Genomic DNA, 27,037 nt, shown 5'->3' with positions numbered 1-27,037 from the left:
TCAGTTGACGAACAATAATAGTTATTTATTAAAGAGAAAAAAATGAATTTACATTTTTATACCTCCAAAACAGGGAGGACACTGATAAATAAAGCCTCATTATAAAAAGCTTAAATCGATCCCAAAAAAAAAATCCACAATCAATACTTTAAAAGTTAAATTTGTACATGACACATATTTACATAATTGTTGCTTTGCCCTTTTTTCTTTTTACATGAAATTCAGCAAGGAAATAATAATGTACCTTCTTAGTACAAACACAACATATTACTTTAAAAGCGCTGGTATACAGTATTACTGTAAAACCCATTCCAACTCCTCACAACCGCTGGTTAATATTCTAGTGCATTTTAATTTGAGCATAATGGTCTCCTCTATCTTTGCAATCATAGCCACAATGCATACATGTACAACAATATTACAGAGCTACTAGAACTGACAGTTTATGTTTTGGAAAACTATTAGCAGACATCTGATGAATATCAAAGTGGTAAAGGGTTGAGTCCAGGTGGGTTACTCCTTTCAAAAGTGGGATATCTTGTGTCTATAAGGCAAAGAGTGAATGAACCAATCCAAATGCCAATGTTCTCCCTATGCTTTCATATTTAAGTTTAAGGCCATATACCACCATCAAATTCATGTGGTGATTTATTTTGCATATATATGACCAAAGGAAAAATGTTAGTAAGATCAAGACATATCCCGCAGAAATGGTTAATAGAAAAATTAGAAAGTTGCCACAGCACCATCTGATGGTCAAAACAAGGCAAATACAGTCAAAGGCATGTAAAATCAAAGCCCTGTAACAGACAGAGTGATTAGCACCATATTTCAGTTTTACAGACAGAGTCAGGAGACAGGGTTTAAATTCTGCTCATCAGCAGAAAAGAGAAATGACGCAGCAGAAATATTAGTCTTTCTGCAGCTACAGTTATATCAATCAAAACCCCAGAGCCTGGAGTATGGAGGAGAGGAAAAATCAATGAATAAAATCCAGGAACATTAATTATTCTGGCCCATTTGAGAGGCATAAGAGAGCTTATGGCACAGCCTATCAATACTGGAGCAGATTGAATCATGGAAAATAGTGGGAAATGGAGAGATTTGTCCAAAGTAAAAGTGTTGTCTGGTATTAGTTATAAGAGGACAGCCTGACCTGCAGGTAAATAGCTCAATGGAAATCCAATGGGAGATGAAATAAGGGAATGGGTTAATTGATTTTTTCCCCAATATCAGTATTGAATAATACAATAAAAAAAACTAAAAAAAACATTCCGATAGGGAGTTTCTGTATTATCAATTTGTGAAACTATATCCTCACAAATGTAACTCAGTCTGGGTCAATAAATTGATTGTCACTCATTTGAAAGCAGAAAGTCATCTCCACTTGTAACAGAGTGAGTTTTCTATAAAGTGCTTGTCGCCATCACACCGTGCTCCTATTGCATTGCAGTGATTGACAAATAGAATGGTTCACAAATTGTGTAATCAAGTTGTGCAGAGAGGGGGGGGGATACAAAGTACCGCAAATGTTCAACCCAACATTACTGTAAGTCTGCTCTGTAACTGTGACATCAACACTTTTCATTCAATTTTACATTCAATTGTAAAGTGGACAATAGAGGGCAAAAGCAACACAACAACTGAAGCTATTTCTTTGTATTTTGCTCCCTCTTTTACAAGGACTCTCTCTCTCTCTTGCTCTCTTCCTCTTACTCACTCATCCGTCTCTCTGAGATGCTCATCCTTCTCTTCTCCTCCACAACAAGCTCCTCTTTCTCTTCTCCTCCACAACAAGCTCCTCTTTCTCTTTCTTTGGCTTGGCTTGTCTCTGCTTCCTCCAGACTCATTCATCCTGCTCTGTTGTTGCTCTGACTCATCTGTTAGTCATGTCTGTTTGGCTTCTCATCGTTAAGTCATGTCTGCGCTGGTCCTCAGCCCTAACCTTGTACTGCAGACTGCTTCCGCCCTGCTCTGAAACATCTTGTGAAAGGTTGAAGGGGGGAATTAGGCTCTAGTTCATCATGGGTAGGGTAAAGCATCACGCAATACCTTGACAAGAAACACCTTTGTAAAAGCTTTACTCTGAGTTGTTAGATAAAGTGTATGCTCTCGTTTGACATCATTATGGACTATACCACACTTCCGGCTGTCACAACTGCCAGGAGTAGGCGGGATATCGGGTGTTGATGCATTAATGTCTTGTTGTGCATTAATGCTTACTTAGCATATACTTCAATGTTGGGAAATGCAGAAAATTCTGTGATAGTCTCCACGTCTGCACTTAATCTGTTTAGTCTTCCCTTCACAGAGAAACGGATGTTAGCTACTGTATACTTCATGAATGATCAAACTCTCCTAATCATGGTATATTCCCTGACGCTGTCCAAATCCTATCTGAACACTCTCTAAGGAAACCAACCCATGAATGCATGAGTTTCAAGCCACAGCAGATTTGCAGCAAACCCTAATTATCATCATCAAACAGTCACACCCAAAGCCTTCAGAGTGGCGACAGAGTGTCTGCATTGTGTCATGGGTAATCCTAAACGGTGTCACAGGAAGTGATCTAGTTGAGCTTCCTGTCCGTGCCCCACCCCTCTCAAGGTCTATGGGCATGTCAGTAGGGCTCAAGTCTGGCCACATCCCTCCAGGGTATTGCAGTCAGCTTATGCAGTTGCCATGGTGCTGTGGGTGTGGGGCATTGTGGGATAGTGAAGGACACAGGGATCAGCAGAAGAAGATTTCTCCATCAGCCTGAGGCTCGGACACCCCGGTGTTCTGGGGATCTGTGGTGGAGAAGAGATGGACATACACATTAGGGAAACCAACAAGTAAAGTGTCTTTGCTCAATTTAATTCATAAAACTTTATTCACTGAAAGCTCTACCACTATCTATTATTTGTATACCACAGATGCTAAAGTTTTCTATTATTATCATTACAATAACCTGGCTGTGTGTTCTGTCCTTTCCCCTTCTTCTTTTTCTTGTCCTTCTTGTCCTTGGTCTTGGCCAGCTGGAGCAGGCGGTTAGGGATCTGGTTCGGGGCCTCACCACCCTGGGCCTTGGACCCAGACCCGGAGTTGGAGGAGGAGAAGGGGTTGAGGCTCAGGTTCTTGCCCTTTCTCTTGGAGCCCATCCTCAGGAAGGGTTCTTTGGTGACGGGGGAGGAGGACAGGAGCTCCGCCTCCCCTGGGTCTTTATCCAGCGAGCCGGAGCTCTGGAACCTCAAAGAGTCATCTGAGGTGGTGGAGGGGGTCCGCTGGGTCCTCTTCAACTGCTCTGCCTGCAAACACAACCGTACATGAGAGACAGCGTTAGGCTTTACAGCAAGTTAAACATTTAAACCTTCTTATTAATTGAATCTTACACTACTTTTGGATTATAGAGTTATAGAGCTTTAGGACTACTATCTCACCAGAGCTGAGGTGGAGGTTATATATAAAAACTATTACTGTAAGAAGTAAGAGTTACGAGGGATAGGTAAGGTAGGTGGTCACATAAACCATGAAAATTCCATTGTGGTTAAATCTTCTTATTTAAGAGTTACATAACCTCTGGAGCACAACAACCTGAAGAAATGGACAAAAGACTCACATAAATCACTGTATGAAAATCTGTTACAACAGAAATGAATCTTCTACTCTACTCTAAACCCCATTCAGACCACACACATAAACCAGGAGCCCAGTCCAGTCCAGACACATAACACATTTAGACCAAAGAACATGACTGTATAAGAACTAAGCCTATTGGTCCATCTCACCTCTGCTTTCTTCAACTGCTCCACCAGCTCCGCCTCTCTGCGTAGCCCCTCCCTGTCTCTGTCCAGCTTCCTCTGGGCGTCCCTCAGCCTCTCCAGATCTCTCTGATACTCCTCTTTTCTCCTCTGAAGCTCCTCCCTCTCCTCTTCCAGCTGCCTGCGCCTCCTCCCGCCATCCTCCTCTTGCTCCTTCACCTGCTCCTCCCGCTCCGACAGTCCACCCTCCCTCACCTCCCACTCCCTCTCCCTCCTCCTCCTCTCCTCGGCGTGCGCTGCTTGCTGCTTCTGGAGGTTGGCTGCCTCCTGCCTCTGCTTCTCCAGGCTGCGCTGCTTCTCCTGCTCGATCAAGGAGTTGGGACGGGAGGAAGAGGAAGAGGAGAGGGAGGAGATGGAGGAGTGGCGCGAGGCGGGGCGGTCGCTCAGCGCATGCCGCTGGTCCTCGATGAATGTGTCTTGTTGGACTACCACCGCCTGGAGATGCACAGAATGTAGTTATGTAGATACAGTATAACTGTGTTTATACATACTGCAATTCACATAACAATGATGTGAGCCGAAGGTAGTACAAGGAGAAGAACACAAACTGTACCTTCAGTGTGTTGAGCAGGCCGTGGAGATGAGTGACACTATGGAGCACCTGCTACAAGACAAGAGGAGAGCAGAGGAACCCATGACAATGATGAAAGACTAGACTCTATGCATGAATGACATGGTTTATCTATATACAGTGCCCTGCGTAAGTAATGGGACGGTGAAGCATGTTTTCTTCTTTCGGCTCTACATTCGACAAGTTTGGAATTACTATAATAGTAGACATTCTCAGCTTTTATTTTATGGTATTTGTGTACATATTGGTTTATTTTTTCAACACTTACATCACTTTTTATGCATAGTCTCTCTATTTCAGGGTACCCAAAAGTAATGGGACAGATTTATCAAATATCCAAAATAAGCACTCATGTTTAGTGTTTAGTCAACAATCCTTTGCATGCAATAACTGCCTGAAGTTTGCGACCCACTGACCCCACCAGACGGTGGGTATCTTCTCTGGTGATACTCTGCCAGGCCTGTACTGCAGCCATCTTCTAAAATGTTCATCATCAGGGAATTAAATGCATATTGACTTGGATTTAAATCGAAGATTGACTTGGCCAGTCTTTCCAGATCTTTCTACTTTTTGTCTCTGAATTTGGGGGCATTTGCTTGCACACTTCAGAATACCTTCTGCTGCTGCTGTCAGCATTTACAATAATCAATTAAGTTGGTCAGTTCTAGTGGCAGCTATACATGCCCAAACTTAACACCCCTGCATGTTTCTTAATTATGGTGGGGATTCTTTGGTCATCCACTGTGGATGTCTTCCTTGTCCTACCAGCCTGTTTGCGATAGCTGAGCTCAGCAGTTCTTTTTTTTTTGCTTTTTAAATATGTTCCAAACTGTTGATTTTGGCAAGCCTAAGATTTTGGCTTATTTTTAAATGTTTCTATTTTTTCCAGATTTTTCAGCCTAATAATGACTTCCTTGACTTTCATTGATCCTCATGTTGACAGACACCAATAGCAAACTCCAAGCCTAGAATCAGTACTAGACATTGACAGCTATCTTATGCCTGCACAAATGATGTGACGGAACACACTTGACTTACCAGAAACACCTGTCAAGTCAAGGGCACTGTACTGTATATATCATGGTTTATCACGGTATATTTATAGTGTGGGACAACTACCTCACTGTTCCTCTTGAGCAGCAGCATCAGGTTGGCGTTGCCCCCCTGTGGAAGACAAGCAGTGTTACTGATTGTATTAGTGCAGATGTTAATTGGGCCCTAAGAGCTGCAGCCTGATCCCACCTGCATGCAAGCCTGAGCAGGGGAGGTTAAAGACATTTGGACCACAGGGCTCACATACAGTCCAAGGGTCCAGCCATGCCTAATAGAGCATTTTTACTGAGCCTTTACTTAGCTCAGCCCTGGCCCCTCGGGCCTGGCTAATGTCTGATAGGTGTAGCTCAGCCCTGGCCCCTCGGGCCTGGCTAATGTCTGTAATAGGTTGGTGGATACTGAGATACAGCTAATTTTAAATTCCCTCCTGATGGTGTGTGAGAGTAAAGGAGAGCAGCTCGGAGTTATATAAGGTATGTGTGTGTGTGTGTGTGTGTGTGTGTGTGTGTGTGTGTCTGTGTGTGTGTGTGTGTGTGTGTGTGTGTGTGTGTGTGTATAAACTGGCCTTCATTATAAGCATTTCAATCTCTTTTATGTCTTTGTTGTGTTGACACACACAAGCAATATGTACACGAATACACACACACACACACACACACACACACACACACACACACACACACACACACACACACACACACACACACACACACACACACACACACACACACACACACACACAGTCCAGCAGGTCCATTAATTACCTTCTTTAACACGCTGTCTGACTCAGTCCTGCGAAGGTCTAATGAGTCATCCCCCTCTTCTTTCTCTCCGTCTGGAACAAGATAGAATCATTGGCCTCATTATCATCCATTTCCACAGGAGACATTCAATCATACTGGTGCAGATCATCATAGGGCACATTGCTACACTGTACAGCAGTGGTCTAAAACTCACATCCTTGTGGGACAGTGGAATGTAATGGAATGTTTATGCTCCATCCACTAATCATGGTTAGTTGATTAGAATCAATACCTCGCTTAGTAAGATCAGGTATGTTAGTGCTGGGTTGGAGCAGAAACATGCATCCACTGCAGCCCTCTGGTGATTGACCCCTTGAGGGTGGAAAGAGTGGAAGGTGGTCTTACTCTTGGAGATGTTCATCTGGTGGCTGTCGAAGCCTCCGAAGGTCTCCGCGCGGCGTGGCAGACACACCGGCCCCACACCGCCCCCTGGTGGCTCCTGGGTACTGCACACCTGCTGGCCCACGGCCCCTCCCAGACTGCCATTAACCAGGACATGAAGGGTTTCCACTAGAACATACAGAGAGAAGCATACACACTTAGACACTAAGACCAAGGGAGCTGTCCTGCACTCAAGATCAGATACAACTCAGTTTATAAGTCCACATGACTCTGTCTCTGTGTCTCCCTCTCTCTCTCTCTCTCTCTCTCACACACACACACACACACACACACACACACACACACACAAGATAACAGATACAATTCAGTTTGCAAGGCCACTTGACCACTGCCTGGTCAATCTTTCTCTCCTCGCCCTTTCTCTGTGTCTCCCTCTCTTTGTGTCTCCCCCTCTCTTACACACACACACACACACACACACACACACACACACACACACACACACACACACACACACACACACACACACACACACACACACACACACAACAAAATAACTCTGCAGCAACCAGTATAGACATACATGAACTAGGTTACTATGGGAACCAGGAATGAAGGAGTAAAAGATCAATAACTGAATCATTACTCAGACTGCTGCATTAATCCATTTGTTTTCATTCTGCAGTGCAGAATCACGCTTATGCATTGATTCCATCCCGGTCTACAGAATGAAAGCACTGTTAGCTCTATACTAAATAACAATGACAAGGACAATTCATCACTCTGTCTTGTGTAGGCAAAGGGTTTTCTGGCAGATAGGATAGGAAGTGCATTGGATTTAGCTTGTCTGGCGCATCGGGTGGGCAGTGTTTGCACTTGCACTTGACCAATGGAATGGTTGACAGTGTGCAAATCCCATCCATCTAGTGCACCAGGAGAACTAAATCAAGGTCCTTCCATAACTTTCCATTTCCTCAGGTAATTCACTCATTGGTTCTGTGTCTTCATGGAAATCACTGATTGGCTAATTTGTTGAGGTAATGCAATCTGAGACCACTGATTGGCCTCTGAGTATCATCTGTGCACTGTCTCTAGGCCCCCCACATACCTTCCCTCAGGGCATCCTTAATGATTGGCTCTCCCTTGGTGACGTCATCAGGGGTGGCCCTGAACAGCATCCTGGTTCTGATTGGTGGGTTGGGTTCCTCGGCGGGGGCGCACTCACACATGTCCCTGAATAGAAGCACCTTCTCCTCCAGCAGAGACACGATCTGCTCGTCCTTCTTCCTCAGCAGGTCTGAGAGGAGGGAACACACACACACAAACACAGGTGTTCAACAAGAACACACACACACAGGTTCCATTCGATAAAGTGAATATGTAATAGAGCGATATTTACCTCTCATCTCCCTGGCCTTGGTCTCCTGTAGTCTCCTGTCCTCCTCTGTCTCACTGGGGATTCCCTCATCATCCTCCTTCTCTCTATGGATAGTCAAGACCACCACCACCACCATCATCATCATCATCATCATCATCATCAGCAACACCATTAATCATTTCATTTAGGCTGCAGATGCACCTTCTCCTGTCAGATTGGTTACAGTACAGAGTACAGTTACTGTACATACAGTACATGGCATTTAGTGAAGAGAGGAATCCTTGACCCTACAAGGACTAGAATAGAAAAGCCCTGGTACAAAGCAAGTACAGTACTCTCCCTTCATCTATATACTATTGAAAACAATGAATACACCACATGTTTGTGCTCCTCTCCCAGTGACTCACATGGAGTGCATGGCGTCTTGTATGAGCTGCATCCAGGTGTTGCGTTCGTCCTTGGTGCTGGCATGGACCTCCACCATCTCTGGCTTCTCGATCCCCGCCGTGATCAGGAATAGGCCCCGCTCCTCATTGGCCACCTCCCGCACGATTAGCTTCTGGAGGGAGATGACCGTGGAGCGCTGGTCCTAAAGGGGAGGGGCGGTTAGGGAGGTGAGGAAGGGGTTGAGGAAAAAAAACGTAGATTTGCAAGGTTTCTAACATAGTTGCTATGTGGAAATGCAATGCGTCTACAGACAAGAAAACACTAGATTTGCAAGGTTTCTTACATAGCCACTACTGTATATGAAAATCCAATGTGTGTAGAGAGGAGAAAATACTAGATTTGCAAGGTTTCTTTCATATTTCCATGTGACTAGAAAGCCAACTGGAAATAAGAGTCTTATTAAAAAACTTAAAAAACTAGACTGGAATCTGCCAAGAGTTCTTGTCATGCCAGTGTAACAGTTTCCTTCAAAACAAGCAACGACTGAGCAACGGCCTTTGCATGGCACGGTGTTACACAACACAGCTGAAACAACACAGACAGGCCGGACTGGTGTTGTAACAGCAAAGCTAGCCAGCCTCAAAGTAAACTGACAAAAAGAGGGCAACGTTCTCCACAGTTTATACAGCAGAGGACAATGGGAGAAACATAAACATACCAGTGAAGCAAAGACATATTTCTGGTCTTTCTCTTGGAGGAAGATGAACACGTCAGAGAGCAGCATGGCCTGGACATCTGGGGGGAGGGGGGGGGAACGTCAGTCGGGATCAGGAGAAGAAAAAAAAAGAAGAGATACTTAGAGAAAGAAAAAGAGAGACACAGATTGATAAAAAAAAATAGTCTGTTCCATTACCCTTAAGCCTTCCGGCAGAGTTCTTCAGCTGCAGCGGTCCGTCATGCAGCAGCCTCCTCCCTCTCACCAGGTCTTCTCTGGCGAACATCTGTCCGCTCTTCATCCTCATGATGGACTTGCTGTCCGTCCGACTGTACACGTCTTTCAGACGTCGCTTCTTATCGTGTTCGTTCACCTTACTGTCCACGGCCGCGATCACCTCCTTCACCTGCCTCAGAGCTCGGCTCACGTCCTCGTGGTCCTCCTCGTTGTCTACACACAGGGGGAATAAGGGCCGTGTCATTTACAGACAGAGAGCATAATGCTGAGAGCATAGAGAGCATAACTCCACTCGTCGCAATACTAAATAGTTATTTATTCATGGTATGTGTTGTGTTGTGTGTGTGTTGCATAGGACTGTATGCCATTGTATTGTATTGCATTGTATTGAACAGTGAAAAAAAATACTTGAGGCGATCTTACCTTTGGTGTGTTGTAGTATCCTCTGTAATAACACTGGGTACTTGGTTATACGCTGGGTGACTAGTAATATACACTCTGGGATGCCTAGTCTCCGGACGATTGTACTGCTCATCTTTTTCTGGAAACACAGGTGCATACAATTCAAACACTGTTTCATGCAATGTCTTCACTCAGAGTGAAGCAGATACATGTGTTCTTATACGCAAGGCAGCACCTGGTGAAATAAGTGAGACCTCGCACTGCTTATAGTGGAAAGATCATGACATCATGAAAGACCATCATGGAAAAATCATGACCTATAGAGAAACAGTACAGCGTCTTGCATAACAAAGAGTTCTTACTTTGATGAAGGCTTGGAAGCGCTTGTCTTTGGTGTGAAGCTCTTTATAAAAGTTGACCGCCTCGTTGTGGCGGCTGCAGAATTTCCCATAGACCTTCCTCATGCGATCTGCATTGGAACCTGAGAACTAAGGACACACTAACAGGTTAGCCTAGTAAACAACATTACCCCAGTGCTCTCTCAACATAATGTGGTGGATGAGCTGAGTCACCCTCAGACAATGGGAAGTGCTATGAGCACCTGTCGTAAAGGCACAATAGATCAAATCCATTAACATGTATGTACGTCCACAGCCCTTCCACTCCCTGTCTTTCCCATTTAAGTGAGTAAAATGTGCAGTTCCTACGGCAGTGGCAGCAGAGGGCACACCTCAGTAAGGACAGTTAACACTGAAGTAATGCAGCTTGAAGCAAAGAGCTAAAAATCGATATCCAAAATGTATTCAAAAACGGTGTGCCTTGCCTGATCTTTAATTGTCCTACATTTATTTCCACTGATAATGAAATATAGACAATGTCATACTAACAGACTTTCGTATGTACGTAAGACTACATTTTTGATTGTAAAACCTCCTGCTAGCGCTATGCTAGCGAGTGAGGCAGATAGCACAGCCCTTTCAAACATTCCTGACTAAACAGAATACTGTAAGAATGACAATACTGTCCTTGGAAATAAGTCAGATTGTCTTTTAATATCTCAAATAATTTTCGAAAGCCCTTTTTAAAAAAAAAATCTCCATTGGAGCCAATGTATTTGCCTTTACTCTATTTAGCACCCCCTGCTGGTACAAAATATTATGTTTTGTGGGAGTTCTCTTGTATATACCTTCTCTGGTACATCTGAGTAATAATGCTAACCTGTGTGAGGAGGACATCTCCTATCTGGCGGATGAGGAAGCTGCCGTCGTCCCGCCCCTCAATGACGGACTCCCTCTTTCGCTCCAGGAGGTGTGTGAAGAACTGTGTGTGCAGGTCTAGGAGTTCCTCCAGCATTGGGAATACTCTCTCTACGATATGACCCTCCATCTGCAGCTCCTTCTGTAGACCCTTACTGTATACCTCCGCCATGATCCGCAGGGTCCGTACGTGGTGCATCTCTGTCTGGAACAACTCTGGAGGAGGAGAGGGGAGGGGAGGGCGGAAAAAGGGAGGCAACGGGTTAGAGGGAGGGTAATTGTAAGACTTACATTTGCCATCCACTGGGCCCTGCTGTCATCTATGTAAAAGTAACTTTTTACCTCAAAATAAAGCCACATCCAGAGAGGCATGGGGAGTTGGTATAGTGCTAGACCTAAATCAACAACTCCATCCTATTCTATTTGTGGTGAGTAAGACCCTCCTAATCCATAATACTCAATAATGAAATCAAATCAATGGCTTGACTGAGACAAAAGACTTGTAGAACTAGTGATGGTTTGTGTGTGATAGTGGGAGCCACCCTCCTACCATAGATGACGTCTTGTCTCTTGACCAGTTCCTTCTTCAGCTGCTTGACATACTTCTTGTCCACAGTAAAGCTCCAGGAGTCTGCTTCCAGCTCCTTCGCTTCCGCCTCAAACTCCCCCATCAACTGGCTGTCCATCATCTCCGTGCCTGAGAGACACAAATATGCACAAAGAACAAATGTTTATTTAACCTTTACTTAGTCCGGGAAGTTATTGAGAACTAATTTTCTTTTACGCACGATGTAAACAAGGGCCAATTCACATGCCGGTGCTAGCATTAAAGAGACAACAGCTATAAACGTGTGAGAAGATGTGTATACTGTAAGTTTTACTAAGTTTTCTATCTGCAGTATGAGTCCTGTCATTCCTTGGGAGGTGCCTGAAACATGGCACAAAGAGAAGCAGAGAAGACTGTCTTTGTTAGGCTTACCTTCATCTGTCAGAGACTCAGTGGATTCATTGACCTTGCTGGTCTTGTGTAAGGAGTCTGTAGACTGAGACAGGTACTTCAGTCCTTTCAGACCCTGCACCTCCTCAAACACTGGCCTGGATGGACAGATAGGGTGGAGGAGAAGAGAGGAAGGAGTAGACATCAGTGAGACAGTGACTAACAGTGCTGGTTTCCCGGACCTAGATTAAATCTAATCCTAGACAACAAAGTATCTTCATTGAAGTCTCCATTGACAGAGGGATTTAGTCCAGGATTTGGGATACCAGCCCCTTCTTCCATCTATTCTTTACACAAAAGAATAGGTGTGGCTGGTGTAGTGTATGTAAGTGGTGTTGGTGTTCACCCTGCGATATTGCTGATGGAGATGCTCTTAGACAGGTTGCTGTGGTTGAAGGAGAGGATGCTGGGATTCCTACGTGGCGTGGCCACCACAACCTGGTCGTCAGGAGAGCAGGTGGACCAGGGCCGGTCCCGTGATGACAATGGCAAGGATGTAGCTGATCACACACACATAACCTAAGTTAGCTTAAAGAATTACCTCTAATACAATCCACATCATTGCTTGTGAGTACACAGATAGTTCATATGTACATGCATATAAACAATTAAATACATTCAAAGAGAACATTCAGTACAGTGTATACAAAGGATTAGAGGTGTAAATATGTGTCGAAACGAAATCATTTGCATAACAGTCAGAGACAGAGTTTAGATCAGAGGGCAAAGAGGGAGCAGGTGGAAACAGGACAACTAAGTATGTCATCTTACATTTGCTTCTCAAAGTGACCCCGGAGATGGACACCCCATCTGGCACTGCCTGCTGCTTCTGCAGCTGACACACACAGTGGAAACATCTCTTAAAATACAGCAAACACATCACTGACATTACACACACACACACAAATACAAACACACACACACACAAACACACACAAATACAAACACAAACACAAACACACACACACACACACACACACACACACACACACACACACACACACTAACACACTGCTGCTGCTGACAAACACAGTGGAAACTCCTCTTGAATACAGGAGGGGATTGCCACGCATTCTCACTTTAGACAGAGACTGATCACACACAATCCTGTTGACAGACATATGTGTGTGTGTGTGTGTGTGTGTGTGTGTGTGTGTGTGTGTGTGTGTGTGTGTGTGTGTGTGTGTGTGTGTGTGTGCGCTAGCTGAAAGTGCAGAGCCAAACTTACCTTCATTTTGACCTTGACGCACACAGGCAAACTCTCTCTACAGCCCTTATGGACATGCGCATTGCAGTCTGAAAACATCAGGAAAGAAAAATATTTGGTGAAAAAAATCAATCATAAACACTGCAAAAAACCCAGTGCAGCTCACCTGAAAAAAAGCTGAGATTCAGATTCTAACAGTAGAAAAGAACTGCTGAGGTGCCAGCATGAAATTGAAAAAACAAAAACACACCCTTTTCCTCTTCCTTGTCACGTGACAGCAGTACTGGGAGTGTATATAATATCACTTCAAAGTCACACAAGTGAAACCACAAGAGAATAAAACAACCTGCTAGCTAGGAGGTGACTCATATCAGACCAATACTGATCCTTTGATCCGCCCTCAACAGATGAAAACATGCAACAAGAGGAAACTCAGATCTGTACCCTGAGAGAATTGTGTGAATCCAAATTATAGTGCCTTCGGAAAGTATTCAGACCCCTTCACTTTTTCCACATTGTTGTGTTATAGACTCAATTTAAAATGGATTAAATTCAAAGAATTTGCCATCAATCCACACATAATACCCCAGAATGACAAAGCAAAAATAGGTTTTTCGAAATTTCAGTACATTTATTAAAATTGAAATACAGAATACCTCATGTATATAAGTAATTGATTCCTATGCAAATCAGAGACCCTATAAAAACAAAGATATTAAATCCAAAATTACATGAACTATTATCCTTGCATTAAGATGGACTCAATTCAACTTATTGAGTGATTTGTTGATGACATTTTTGCATTTTAGCTAATTTTAAGAGTGTCATAGCAAAGGGTCTGAATACTTATGTAGATGAGGTATTTCTGTATTTAAATTCTAATAAATTTACTGAAATTTAAAAAAACATGTTTTCGGTTTGTCATTCTGGGGTATTGTGTCGATGGGTAGTGTGTGGATTGATGGCAAATTATTTTAATTTAATCCATTTTAAATTGACTTTATAACACAACAAAATGTGGAAAAAGTGAAGGGGTAAATACTTTCTGAAGGCACTGTACATGAACTAAATCTACTGTCAATTGCCATAATATGCGTTTAAAAAAATATAGAAATAGCATTTATGTTTCTGTATAGTGTCTTTCTCTGCCTGGTTTCTGAAACAAAATCAATAAAAGTAGTTAGTATAATATGTAAGAGTATTTGACTTCAGTCCTAGTTTTCCCTATGACCACTCTACAAACTTGTTGACTGTTAGCTGTTATACTGTTTGCAGACACACCCAGGGAAAGGTAAAGGGTTCCGGAGGGTTATAAAACACTGTTGATGTAAAAACATCAAGGCAGCTACACAAAGGCTAACATAGAAATCATTGCAGAACATAGGGCTAGAGTAACAACTGACATTTAAACAGTTCCTCTGCAGACCCAGTCAAGCCCATCATAACAACACCAACACGAAACACTTCAGGGGAGAAAGACAACAATGGGCAGTCTGTTGCACTCTCCCCACCTCTGATTGTCTAAAACACTGGGCAGGGACTGTGCAGGACCACACACAAACCTGTGTGTGTGTGTGTGTGTGTGTGTGTGTGTGTGTGTGTGTGTGTGTGTGTGTGTGTGCGTGCATGCGTGCGTGCGTGCGTGCGTGTGTGTGTGAACAGAGAGGGGGTGCACAGTAGATCATCAGTAGACACTGTTGTACACTCAATCTATATTACAGCATAACCCCTGGCTGATTGGCAAACGACATCAATCTACAAGCATAGTTTTAATTTGCTATCTGATCCACAACATGGATTCTTATCTATTTCTAATGATGTCACACGTAGGGGCTACTATAAAAAGAATTGGGACAGGAGAAAGGGGCCTAATCAGAATCTCTCTCTCCAGCCCGTCATCTATTTACAAGCTTCAATACTGTGAAACAGTGTGTGTGACTGAAACCAAGTCACTTTTGACTGAAAGTCACTTTTGAGAAATGAACCACGGAAACCCAAATATGGCCAACAGCACATCCTCTGCCAGTGAAGGAAATAAAAAAAGAGAAAGATAGAGAGGGGGGGGGGAGAGAAGTGTCAGCGAGTGAATGAAATGCTGTCCATTAACAGCAGTAATAGAGCAGTTATAGAGCAGTAATGGTGCAGTAATGGTGCAGTGACAATGGTGTAACAGCTGACGTCTAGCAGCTGCGTCAGTCAGGGGCCAGAGCAGAGGCCAGAGGCAGGCAGGGTGATGCAACCCTGTGAAAGACTCAACTGAGGGGGCTGGCTGGGCAGAAGGCCACTTCTCCCTTCCGCCTACTCCCTCTAATCCCCCCATTCTGCTCCCTTGTCATTGGGACCCAGCCCATCCCACCTCAAAACAGCACTCCCGAGAAGGGTTTAGAGTATCTAAAGTTCCAAAGGTTCTTTAATGAACATGCACTTGGGAGCATGTACAGTATAGCAGTGTGCCGAAATATTCCATTTCTTTTTGCTTGAGGTCCTGATAGTACTGCTGCTCTAATGCTTGTAGCTCACATGGCATGGGGAAAGTGCATAGTAGTCATTGTGACAGTGAATTTTCAATACATCCACTTCTGTCATCCCCAAAATAGACAACATCTCAACATCCTCTTTAGGTCTCCTCAGACAGGACCTAGCCTCGTCGAATTTCCTGCTTTCTGCTTAGTCTGACTTTCTCAGCGAGAACCTCTGACTCTACTTTAAAGTGTGAATAGTGTTAATGAGCATAAAGATAACCAGTCCACATCTTTTTAACTATTACTAGATAAATACATGACAAAAGGTGCTATACAAGTTCTAGCCATGGGTCTAACTGACTTCTAGATACAGCATAGTATCAGAGGTAATAACTGACTGTATAATAGTCCAAATCAGCAGTAGGAGAATGTAATCATGACACTGATAGATAAGAGTTCTGGTAAATGGTAATAAGCTAGTGAGAAGTCCCTTTCTCTGGAAAAGTAGATGAGTAAGTAATGGAACCACAGAGTTGACTTGTGCTGGCTGATAGAGGGGTGGGTGGGGGGGGGGGGGGGTGAAACAGAGGAGGGGGAGGAGGAAGAAGAAGAGGAGGAGGTGGAGGAGGAGGATGAAGAGAAGGAATGAAGATGAAGAGGAGGATGAAAAAGAGGAGGAAGTGGAGTAGGAGGAGGAGGGAGAGAAGGGAGTGGAGGAGGAAGAGGAAGTGGTTTCGATAGATGTTTTGTCTTACTGGTGCAGAGGAAGGCTTCTTTAGTGTTGACGGGTTTGTTGCATTGTTGGCATGTTGTGGAGGGTGCTGAGTTGACGGAGCTGAAGAGATGTCCATTCAGAGTCTTCTTCTCCTTCTCCTTGGGATCTCTCTCCTTCTCACGACCCTTCTCTTTGTCTTTCTCCTGCATAGGACCAAAGAGAGAAAAACAACTTGCCATCATGTCCATGCTTTTCTGAGTCGATGCACCGTGGAACTGTCTGTGAGCGCTCCATAGTAAGATTGTCACGACAACTATGATATGAAGATCCTGTAAATCACTGGATAATAAGTTGCATAGTGCTGAAATGATCACTGTTCCTCCTCACAAATAGCAGAAGGCACATCGCACACATCTACCATTTACAGACAGCTAAACTGGCCAATGGAGTCATTATTTTGAGATAGAAATGAATCCTCTCCAATTACGGATAATATCTACAAATGATTGAATGATGACCGAATAACGGTTTGAGTACTCGGCAACACACAGTATGGTAATATATCAATATAATCGCAGACACATTTAGAATGAGTACAGTAAAGCTATCAAAATACCCTAATTCTGACTCAACCCTAATACTATTCCGTGTAGGCAATATATGGTCATCTGTGGTGAGACCAGAGGCATTAGTCAAACCTAAACAATGTGGCTAAAGCACAGTTAGTTGAAGCACTTTCTTGTCTAAACAGAAGTCAATGTCTGCCAATAACGCAAGCCCGGACCATAAAAATGTGATGGAGCAAAACCAGGAGTACAGTATACAGTGTACAGTATACAGAGATACATCAAATGAAGACCCGCAGTTACAGAAGTGAGAATTGAGAACAAAAACCTTTGACACAGACACAGCAGTGGTGACTAAGCGCTCCCAGTCTCTCACACAAAGCCCATAATGACCAAGATGATCCCCTACTGTACCTCATTATGTCCTGACTCGCACCTCAGCTTCAGGGAGCGCCCTTGCGCCAGGAGACGTCTGCACAGCATCACACACAGTTTGTCTGTCTGAAAGTCTGTCTCTCTGTCTGTCGTCAGGTCAGTCTGCTGGTCTGTCTGTCAATGTCAAGTATGTCTGTCTGTCAAGACTGTAAGTCTATCTGTCTGTCACTCAGTCACTCACACTTGTCTGTCTGTCTCTCTGTTAAATCAGTCTGTTTGTCTGTCTCTTTGCAAGGTCTGGAACCATTGGCAGCTTCTACAGACGGAACCCTGCTGTTCCCATGACGCCAGTGTACCAGTGCAAAAGGAGGAAGTGAGCTAGCTAGCATGTAGGGCTGAGATGAACTGTGGTTCTGTGTTTCTGTGTCTGTTACACACCAGTAGCCTTACTTAAAGACACAGCAGCTTCTTGCCTCACCTCTCTGTCACAATCCCTGCTACTCTCACGATTTAGCCTTCAATTTAGACAATGTATTTTCAAAGCAATGTCTTTTCAAAGCCAAAGTTGGATTTGAATCCCTGTCTGTGTGCCTATGCTGTGGATTCAGCCTCTTGTTTTTTATTCTATAGGCATGTTCTTCAACATATGCATAGTTCGCAAAGGTAATTCTTTATTTAGGACTTTATTTTCTAATCCACACACTATATAATGTAGCCATACCCCTCGATCTTAGTCAGATCTGTATACTGTAAGTCGTTTTGAATAAAAGTTTAATGTTAAATGAGAACTGTCTTCATACAGTACATGGCCATGACCTTCCTGTTATCTTTATCATTTCTTTTTTTATTATTTCTAGACAGTTATCTAGAGGTATGATGTTATTTGGTGGCTTGTTTTCATAGAGGCAGTGATACCATACTAAAGACTGGCTGTGTGAAACTAATCACAGAATGTGTCTGTTTCCTGTTTCACTTCCTACAGTTTGCAAACACGGCGCTTCGCACTGTTGCACACCCTATATGCTACACAGTGTGTACACAGCGCTCGACAGTACGGTATGTGCTGATACAGTGCTTCCTGCTGTGTAGGCTCCCAGTGTCATGTTTGATCTGATTACCACACACAGGATACAGAGAGAAGGGTCACGGAACGTATCTCATCGAAAAGTGATCAAACACTCAAAAGCCACATAAGGACTGAAACGATGACTTCTCAACCTGAATAAGTACTGTGCATGAATACATAGAGCTGTAATGAGGAACCTTTTTACCTACGGTATCAATAATCTGTTCAATTCCATACCGACAGATACATGTATACAGTCAAAACAACAAGAGGGTTAACAATGCTGCTGTTAGAGTCCAAGTGAAAAGTAGTGGGGTCTTGAAAGTAGGAGAGGGGAGGAGGAAGAAGCTGAGGAGGAGAGGAAGACAGGAACCCACCTTGCTCTTCTTGCTCATCTTGCTCTTGAGGTAACTGAAGGTCCTGCTGACCTTGGTCCCTGCCCTGCCCTCCGTGTCACTCCGCAGGGGCCCAGGGTCCTCCTCAGAGATACTGAACACAGACATCAACGTTACAGTCATGTTATTGTTATGGTATTACATTGTTACAAGTCTCATGCATTGCTACACTGTACGCCTACCGACTAGCCATCATCTCATCATGACCCTTACCCAATATTTCAACAGTAAAATAGGGAGCAATTACTGTGCAAATACTTGCAAAACTACACTGTGCATATACTGGTATGAACAGTGTAATATATTAACACTAAAATAGTATCTAAACTAAAGTCTTGCATCTTACCTGTACTCTAGTGACCCAGAGGTACTGGAGAAGGATCCCACTCCTGCAGTAGAAACAGAGAGACGGGGTGATGAGCTGGACCAATGGGACAGCAGTGTTTATGATATGGTTGAGCGATAGAGCATGTTGAAATAATGTAAGATTAATGACTGGCTAGGATTTCCTCTAATAAAAACAGTCCTTTCTCAGACATCCAGACATAACCATTGTAAAGACTGGCATTGTACACATCTACATACAATATCACATAATAATGTCAAGCCACTTCCAAGCAGAGGATAGAGCATATACAGTAACATATATACATGGTCATCATCACATCCTATGGAGACAGTGGGAACCTGGTAGGAGAACTAACACGCATGACAATCAGGTTAAGGAGGCTGCAGCCAATTAAATAGAGACCAGACACATACACAAATGGACAAGACCTGGGGAGAAATACAGTAGCATTTGATTCTCTCTCAAATGCTGGAGGTGTGCTTGATTCAGCTTGCCCGGTCCAATGTATATCCCATAGAGTAGTCCCAATAGTGCAAATCTCTCTCGTCTGGCATGTCAGGCAAGCTAAAGCAAGCGCGCCACATGTATTTGAATAAATAGAATAAGATCAAATACTTTTCTGACCCAGATCGAAAAGGGACCTTTAGATATAGCAGCATCACAAAGGTTTTAAACATTTAATTTAGTCTCTTTGACAGCATACATTTACTGAAGGGACAGCCATACTAAAGAGATTTACTGGTCGTCAGACAAGACACATTGAAGCACAGACATGGTTCTATCTCCAGCAAAGCTGAATATAACCACATCACATGACAAACACAGAGAGAAATATCCAGAACGGCCATGCAAAATCTCTTACAGCTCTTAAGCTGCTAGATCTGACACGCCAGCCCAAAGAAAGCCTTGTCTCTTTTAGCTCTGAAACGTCAGCCTTAGTAACACAGCCAGCCAGCCAGCCAGGGGATTTTCTTTCTTTCTTTCTCTCTTTCTTTCTTTCTTTCTTTCCTTCTTTCTTTCTTCCTATCATTCTCCCCAAAATAATATACAAGCCTCTCTTACGAGACTCAGAGGAGGGCGAGATCAGCAGCAGTGAAATGTTCTGAAAGGAAACTCTATCCTTTTTAGCAGCTGCGAAGCCCGGACGGAACACTTTGAAAAGTGTTTATGTGGATTTCAAAAAATGGAAGAGGATAGGAGAGGGGGAATAAATAGAACTGATGGAAAGAAAAGAACGAAAGAAAGAAATATGTGGAAAACTCACAGGAAAGGACTAATAGAAATGACAGGCCTGTCAAATACAATAGGAGAAGGGGACTACTCTGGACCTGGGGAAACCTCTGAGAACAGAAGAGTGATTCTTATACTTCAGACTCACTTAGACACCAATAATGGGAACTAGACATCAGGTTTATAGGAGGCTCCAGCAGATATTCAATAAGGGCAGAAAGAGACAGAAAGAGATGATGATTCCAGATGTCTGACTGAATGGACGGCTGAGTTCCCTCCACTATGCTGACTACCGTCTTTGAAAAGCTCGGTTGCTAGGGTTCTGACAGTGTACTGTAGATACAGTGCAGAAAGACAAAGCTGAGATCATGAGAATAAAATACCATGTACGCAGAGTGAATTGTCCTTGAGAACTGCTCATGAACATCGAGGAGAAGTGAATGTACTGGCGGAAAATGTGACATTTTTAATTGAATGAAAGGGGAAAAATCTCTGACAATCTTTTCCAATTTGATCAGTCTTTTTCATGGCAGCCAAGGTTTTTTGGACTGTACTCTACATGGGTAGAGACATGTCTGTAAAATAGATAAAGTAGGCAATAGTCAGTAATACAGATATGACTAGTCCACAGGTTAATGCTAACAGACACTTTGGTACCTAATTTGCTTAAATTTTCACTATAGCACAATAAAAAATGTCTATCTGATCACTCGTTCACCTATATCACCCTCTGTATCAGTAACTGCAGGGAAATTGTAGAAACAGAAGTTTGAGGCGTTTGTTTGAAATAAGAGATATTTACTGATTGATATCTAAAGAAATGAAACAGATTTTCCTGACAATCTCAGAGGCCCTTTCCAATGTTGAGGGAAGTATTGGAGAAGACAGATAAGAGTATGAGGGTTGATTTAGAGGGAGGTGACGTCCGTTTAGTGACAAGGTCAGAACAAACGATGAGGCACACTGCACGGGAAGCAGGGGCTGGAAGGGGGAGGGGCCACCCAGTGCATTCTGGGTGCGTACTTACTCACTACCTCCTCCTCATCGCTGGAGGAGGAGCCAATTGAAAAGATGGTTTTAGATTTGGGGAGGATCGGAGAGATGCTGAAGGAGAAGGAGATGCGCCTCTTGGCTCGAGGTTGTCCGTTCACTGAGGTTACATCCCACCCAAGGACACAAAACAAATCATATCAAATCACTACATTTACAAAAAGCACAAGAGCCTAGGGTGGGTGACCGTATTCCCTTTTTAGTGAGAGAATGAACCCCGTAACAAGGGACAGGGAACCTAGAGACCAAGACCCGGGAGGTCTAACCCTAACCTTTACCACACAACCAGTGCGAGAAGACCCAGTTAACCCCTGAAGGGATGGAGAAAGAGAGCATGAACAAACCACCTGGGACATAGAAAAGGTTGAGAAACACTGGTCTAGGAAATGACCCAGACAGGACAGTGTTTATGTGAGACTCACCGTCTAGGTCCCTCTGACTGATGGCCATCATGGACACTGACTTGGTGAGGGGCACAGGCATGGAGGGGCAGCTGTGTCTGGTCACCAGGACTGATCTGCCTGACTTCTGAAAGAGACAGAGAGGGCATGGAGAGGTATGAGAGAAAAGAAAACATGGATCACTTGAGTCAAGTCTGTAAAAGCTAAAACTACAGTTATTCCAGAAATAAAACAGTGACAGCATTGAACTCAATGAAGACACGATGTCTATTGTGTGAAACAATGTGTCTGGTCAGGGAGTATCGATCATGGTGTGTGTGTGTGTGTGTGTGTGTGTGTGTGTGTGTGTGCGTGTTTGTACATGGGGCCCAAATGTGCATGTGCAAATATGATAAAATCGTAATATTTCTAACAGATGCAATGAAAAATAATCCAATGGGAGTTTTAATGTTCCCATGATATGCAATGCATTTTCAGACTGTTTACAAAAACTCTGATTGAATTATCTCAGAACCATTGTTAAAATCAATGCTGTAGAGTATTCTGAGTTGTGAGGTATTTTTTGCTCTGCTCTTGCTCCTATTTGCTGAATCAAATTGGCCTATGGTGCATGTTTGTGTTTGTGCGTGCAAGCGTGTGTGTGTTAGTTACCTGGCTGTCAAGACTGCTACAGTCTCCCAGGTCAGACTCCTGTTCCTCCTCTGTCAGAGAGACCAGGGATCCTCTCTCCTCACTCTCCAGGCGAACCACACGCCCACCTTCCCGCGAGGAGGTCCCTATGCTGGGGCTGGTGTTCTCCCCACTGGCCCCCTCCACTGCCAGCCCATCCAGACTATAGCTGCAGATACAACAACAACAACAACAGTGTCATGTACAGGAAATAACACTACAGCAACAGTGTAAGCCACAGGCAATAACACTCTGCTGATGTTTCAGGTAGTACATTCGTCACGGTAATTTATGTGAGTACAATAGACACACAGACATAATAAGAGAGCTCTAAAGTTTAAACCACAGACAGGGAACTCATCAACACATACTGAACACAAGCAGTAACATTAGATCGCTGCAGCAGCGCAGTGGGGAGATGACATGCACATCACACTAACTCTGTTTCTTTATACAGTATATAACCTCCATAATATTCACTGAAATCTATCAAACATGCAGAGAGGGACTGCAGGGAAACCGGCACAAGCAAGACAAAAAGACTGCTAACAATGGGTGAACCAATTGCAAAAACAAAACATTTTCTTTTTAATTCCTGCTTTACTCTCAGGTTTAGCCATACTCCACGTCGCCAAAAAACACTTTAGCCAAGGCACATTTCAGACAACCGTACAATTAAATGAATATTGTTATAACAGATAACTAACCTGAGAAGATACAGTATGATTAATCTATGAATGTATACAGTAAGTCATCAGCATTAAAACTTGTGTGCATGAGCAAAGGACATCCTCACCTGTCTGGCTCACTGATGATAATGACTATATTGGCCATTCTAAGCTTTAGCAGGTAGTCTTACAGCAGTACAGCTGTATAAAGAAACACTGTTACCTGTTAAAGATGTTTCATGTACTCTCTGTCTATTCTGTCTGCTTCCTACTCTGTCAGAGAGACAGACAAAAGTGACAATGCTACCACAGCTGACCAGCTGATCACAAAAGTGATAAAGAAAAAGAGAGGGGGAGAGAGAGAGAGAGAGAGAGAGAGAGAGAGAGACAGACAAACAGACAGACAGACAAACAGAGGCAGAGAGAGAGAGAGAGAGAGAGAGAGAGAGAGAGAGAGAGAGACAAACAGACAGACAGACAAACAGAGGCAGAGAGAGAGAGAGAGAGAGAGGGAGAGCTCACACCGCTCACACCGAGAGACAAAGACGTGCACAAAGCAGAAGACATGCAGATATTCATATATCTGTCATCTTCTTTCTCATCCATCCTACAGTGCAACCTCTCCATCTTGGTTTTGTCTCCCCATAGGTGTTTAGTTCACCCACAGTGATGTCATACCTTCTGCTATCCATCTGTTCCGGGTCAGGATGGGGGACATGGGAGGGACACCAACTCATACTAGCAGGGACGGGAGAGAGGGATGGAGATGGATGGAGAGAGGGAGAGAGGGAGAGAGGAGACGGATAAAGGGAGGAGAGGAGAGTGTGGGAGATATGGGTGGATCGGGAGAGGAGGGTTGGGTGAACAAGGGAGGACAGGTAGAAGAGCAGACGTGACGTTACTAAATGTTAAAGGTGTGATGGTCATATGGTAAATGGTAATAGTGGTGAGTTGATGATGAAGGCTTTTTCCATTGGAGTGGTTTGCTCCATATATCAAAGTGAGGTAAAACAAAACTGTTGTGCTTTCCACTCTCTCCCCAGACAGAATTTGACATGACTTTTTGAAATGACTTTTCCATAGCCTACGGCACATAGTGTCCTTTTCCTCCAACAGAGGTTAAAGTTGAACATTTTATACATTTCTTCCTTTAATCAAAGCCCAGCTTGGTACACTACGATGTGTGTGTGTGTGTGTGTGTGTGTGTGTGTGTGTGTGTGTGTGTGTGTGTGTGTGTGTGTGTGTGTGTGAATCAGGATGGAAACATTGAGACACAGCAGTGCGGTAGAGGTACCTTCTTCTATGAAAGGTTGGCTTCCCAGGCTTGCCTTCCACTTGGCTTTTCAATGTACTGAAAAGAAGGGATGGATGGAGAAAGAATGATCAGATGAGAGAAAAAGAGGGATGGACTGAGAGAGATGTGAAAACTGACAGTACATGATAAATTGAGTGTTAATGAATGAGGATGAATTGCTGCCAACATGAATCATAGTACAATGGAAGTTATGTCTAATTTCCCAGAGCAAGATTAAGCCAACTCCTAGACTAAAAGGCAAAAAGGAAGCAGACTCAACTGAAAGGTCAGTTTAGTCCGGGACATGGCTTAGTCTGTATACAGGAAACAGACCCTTTAGACTGAAGCTGTGAGTAAAATGATGTCAATGGAGTGATGGTACAGTACAGTGCTTCTCCCACAGCTCAGCTCACACAGCTGTTCTTACAGGTCAAAGGTCAAAGTTAATTGACCTCCAAAGGGCCTTTCCCATAATGTCAAGTTACAGAGAGGAGCCTTGAGGCTTACTGTACAGCACACAGACCTTTCGAGAAACACATATACACACACACACACGTAAACACACACACACGCACGCATGCACGCACACATGCACGCATGTACACACACACTCACACACACACAGAAACAAACAGTGTCTCACTGATACAGTAACAAAAAGTGTCTGAGCTAAAGAGGATCATCCCATGGGGACCCAGTCTCTACTTCCCAGGGTACTCCTGTGTCCTCAGTGAACTGTGTACTGCAGGAGATAAAACACTAAGGCCATGGCAGATACTATGTGTCTTTATCTATGTGTGCGTGTGTGCGTGTGTGTGTGTGTGTCTCACCTGCGCTGGCTCATGTCTGTCTCTCCTGCAGGGTTCTTCCCAGGACCCCAGCTATGACGTCTGAATGGAGAGAGAGATCGTATAGAAGACCGCAGGATAGCAGAACACACAGGCACCTCCGTCAGTTTATCCTTTCTCTCCTCCTCTTCTCCTCCTCCTCCTCCTCCTCCTCCTCCCCCTGGTACTGTGGCCTGCCAGGCGTCTGCGGAGCTCCAGCTGCCCCTGACTCCAGTGCTGCTCCCCCCAGGAGGAGTACCCACACTGCTCTGGGAGGTGGCACTGGGGGAACCCAGGCTGGTGACGTTGTCTATGGAGGAGCAGGACGCAGAGCAGGACACCCCACTGGTGCTGTCACCTGGCCCAGCCACACTGCTGCTGTCTCCCCACCCAGTCACAGACTCCTCTCCCTGGGGGACAGAGAGGCCCCGTTACCCACTGAAGTTATGGTACCAAATAAAGTCACATGTTTAACGTAGCACAAAAAAAAAACATGTTTAACACTGAAGCCACAGTCAATTCAATAGCATTGTGGTGTAACAGCGCCAACAGTGCCATTCACCATTATACTCCAAGAGGAACAAGGCAATGCGTCTGCAATAGCATATCTAGGTTAACACATTTGGATAAGCAGCATGTACATTCAGTAGTTTGGAGGACTTTCACTGTTGCTCGAGGGGCAGGGCGGTAAGGCAGTTGGAGCCATGCTGAGAGAGAGTTCTTTCCAGCCTTGTTAAGGTTACATAAGAGCGCGCACACACACACACACACACACACGCATATACACACACACACACACACACACACACACACACACACACACACACACACATACACACAGATGGTAGCATGCTGTGCTGCGGGAGAAGATGATGATTTCCATTAGGAGTGTATCATTAGCTCTCACATTCTCCAGGCAGCTCAGCTCAGCAGTGCCAGGGCTGGGCGGGCCGGGGAGAGGCGGGGGTGGGGGGAGTGCTGGGGCTAGCGCAGATTGAGCTAACAGAGCTAACACACTGGCTCAGAGTATAATAACCATGCAGCTCTCTTTATGAGAAGCAGGCTAGGGCCAGGGCATCATGGAAAATACACTTTCAGAACAAATGACTCAGACTGATCTCACCCAGGAGAGCAGAGCAGCTAACAAATACATGCACCCACACACGCACCCACACACGCACCCACCCACACACACACGCACCCACACACACACGCACCCACACACACACACACACACACACACACACACACACACACACACACACACACACACACACACACACACACAGACACACACACACACACACACACCTACTCTCAAACATGCTCATACAGAGATCTAATCACATGCAGACACGCATACAGCCACACAGACACACACAGACACACAGACACACAGACACACAGACACACAGACACACAAACATGCACACAAACATGACACTTTCTCTAGACCAAAACTATTTCCTGGATTCACTGAAAATGGTCGTTCAGGAATGAGAGAGTTGTCTAATGCAGTCATCTAAGGCAGGTCCTTTTTTTAGTCACTGTATGTGTCCAGAGTGTTATGGTCTCACTATGTTTCAAAACCTGTTGCATAATAATAGGCCTTACAGGCAGAGGGCAAGGAGCAGTTAGAGGGAGGTTGTGTAGCCACTCAAGAAGACAAATTATAGTGACTTTATTATAGTTAGGAGTGTACTGTATCCCTCTTCTTTTATCTATTTTTCTTGAAACCATCAATCTACAAGACAAAACCAATGAGGTAATTATACACAAACAATGACAGTGGAGTAAATATGGGAATGAGAGTGGGTGTCAA

General features: G+C 44.1%; 1 protein-coding gene across 5 annotated transcripts; it reads right to left on the bottom strand.

Moving 5' to 3' along the window:
• On the bottom strand, nt 1–25,363 carry LOC310801783 (A-kinase anchoring protein 13). Of its 5 annotated transcripts, none has more exons than XM_083665921.1 (28): nt 25,219–25,363; nt 24,389–24,445; nt 23,773–23,832; nt 22,409–22,595; nt 21,779–21,884; nt 19,074–19,116; nt 18,710–18,821; nt 16,366–16,528; nt 13,170–13,237; nt 12,713–12,776; nt 12,288–12,441; nt 11,924–12,039; nt 11,495–11,641; nt 10,907–11,160; nt 10,051–10,176; nt 9,710–9,827; nt 9,248–9,499; nt 9,053–9,129; nt 8,355–8,536; nt 7,969–8,051; nt 7,678–7,866; nt 6,573–6,737; nt 6,189–6,259; nt 5,491–5,535; nt 4,354–4,404; nt 3,768–4,235; nt 2,951–3,287; nt 1–2,789 (listed from the first exon to the last, which is right to left on the bottom strand). In XM_083665921.1, exons 1-28 carry the CDS (start codon nt 25,230–25,232, stop codon nt 2,731–2,733), a joined length of 3,768 nt encoding a protein of 1,255 aa, XP_083522047.1. In that variant the 5' UTR covers nt 25,233–25,363; the 3' UTR covers nt 1–2,730. The 5 variants fall into 5 exon arrangements, with proteins under 5 accessions (XP_083522047.1, XP_083522048.1, XP_083522049.1 ...); XM_083665922.1 differs by having other exon boundaries at nt 4,354–4,401; XM_083665923.1 differs by having other exon boundaries at nt 12,713–12,770.
• Nucleotides 25,364–27,037: the final 1,674 nt, after the last annotated feature.

The sequence above is a fragment of the Argentina silus genome (genome assembly GCF_951799395.1).
Source record: "Argentina silus genome assembly, chromosome: 3".
NCBI lineage: Eukaryota > Metazoa > Chordata > Actinopteri > Argentiniformes > Argentinidae > Argentina > Argentina silus.
The sequence above is the reverse complement of the archived record's forward strand: the minus strand, read 5'-3'. Positions and strand labels throughout refer to the sequence as shown.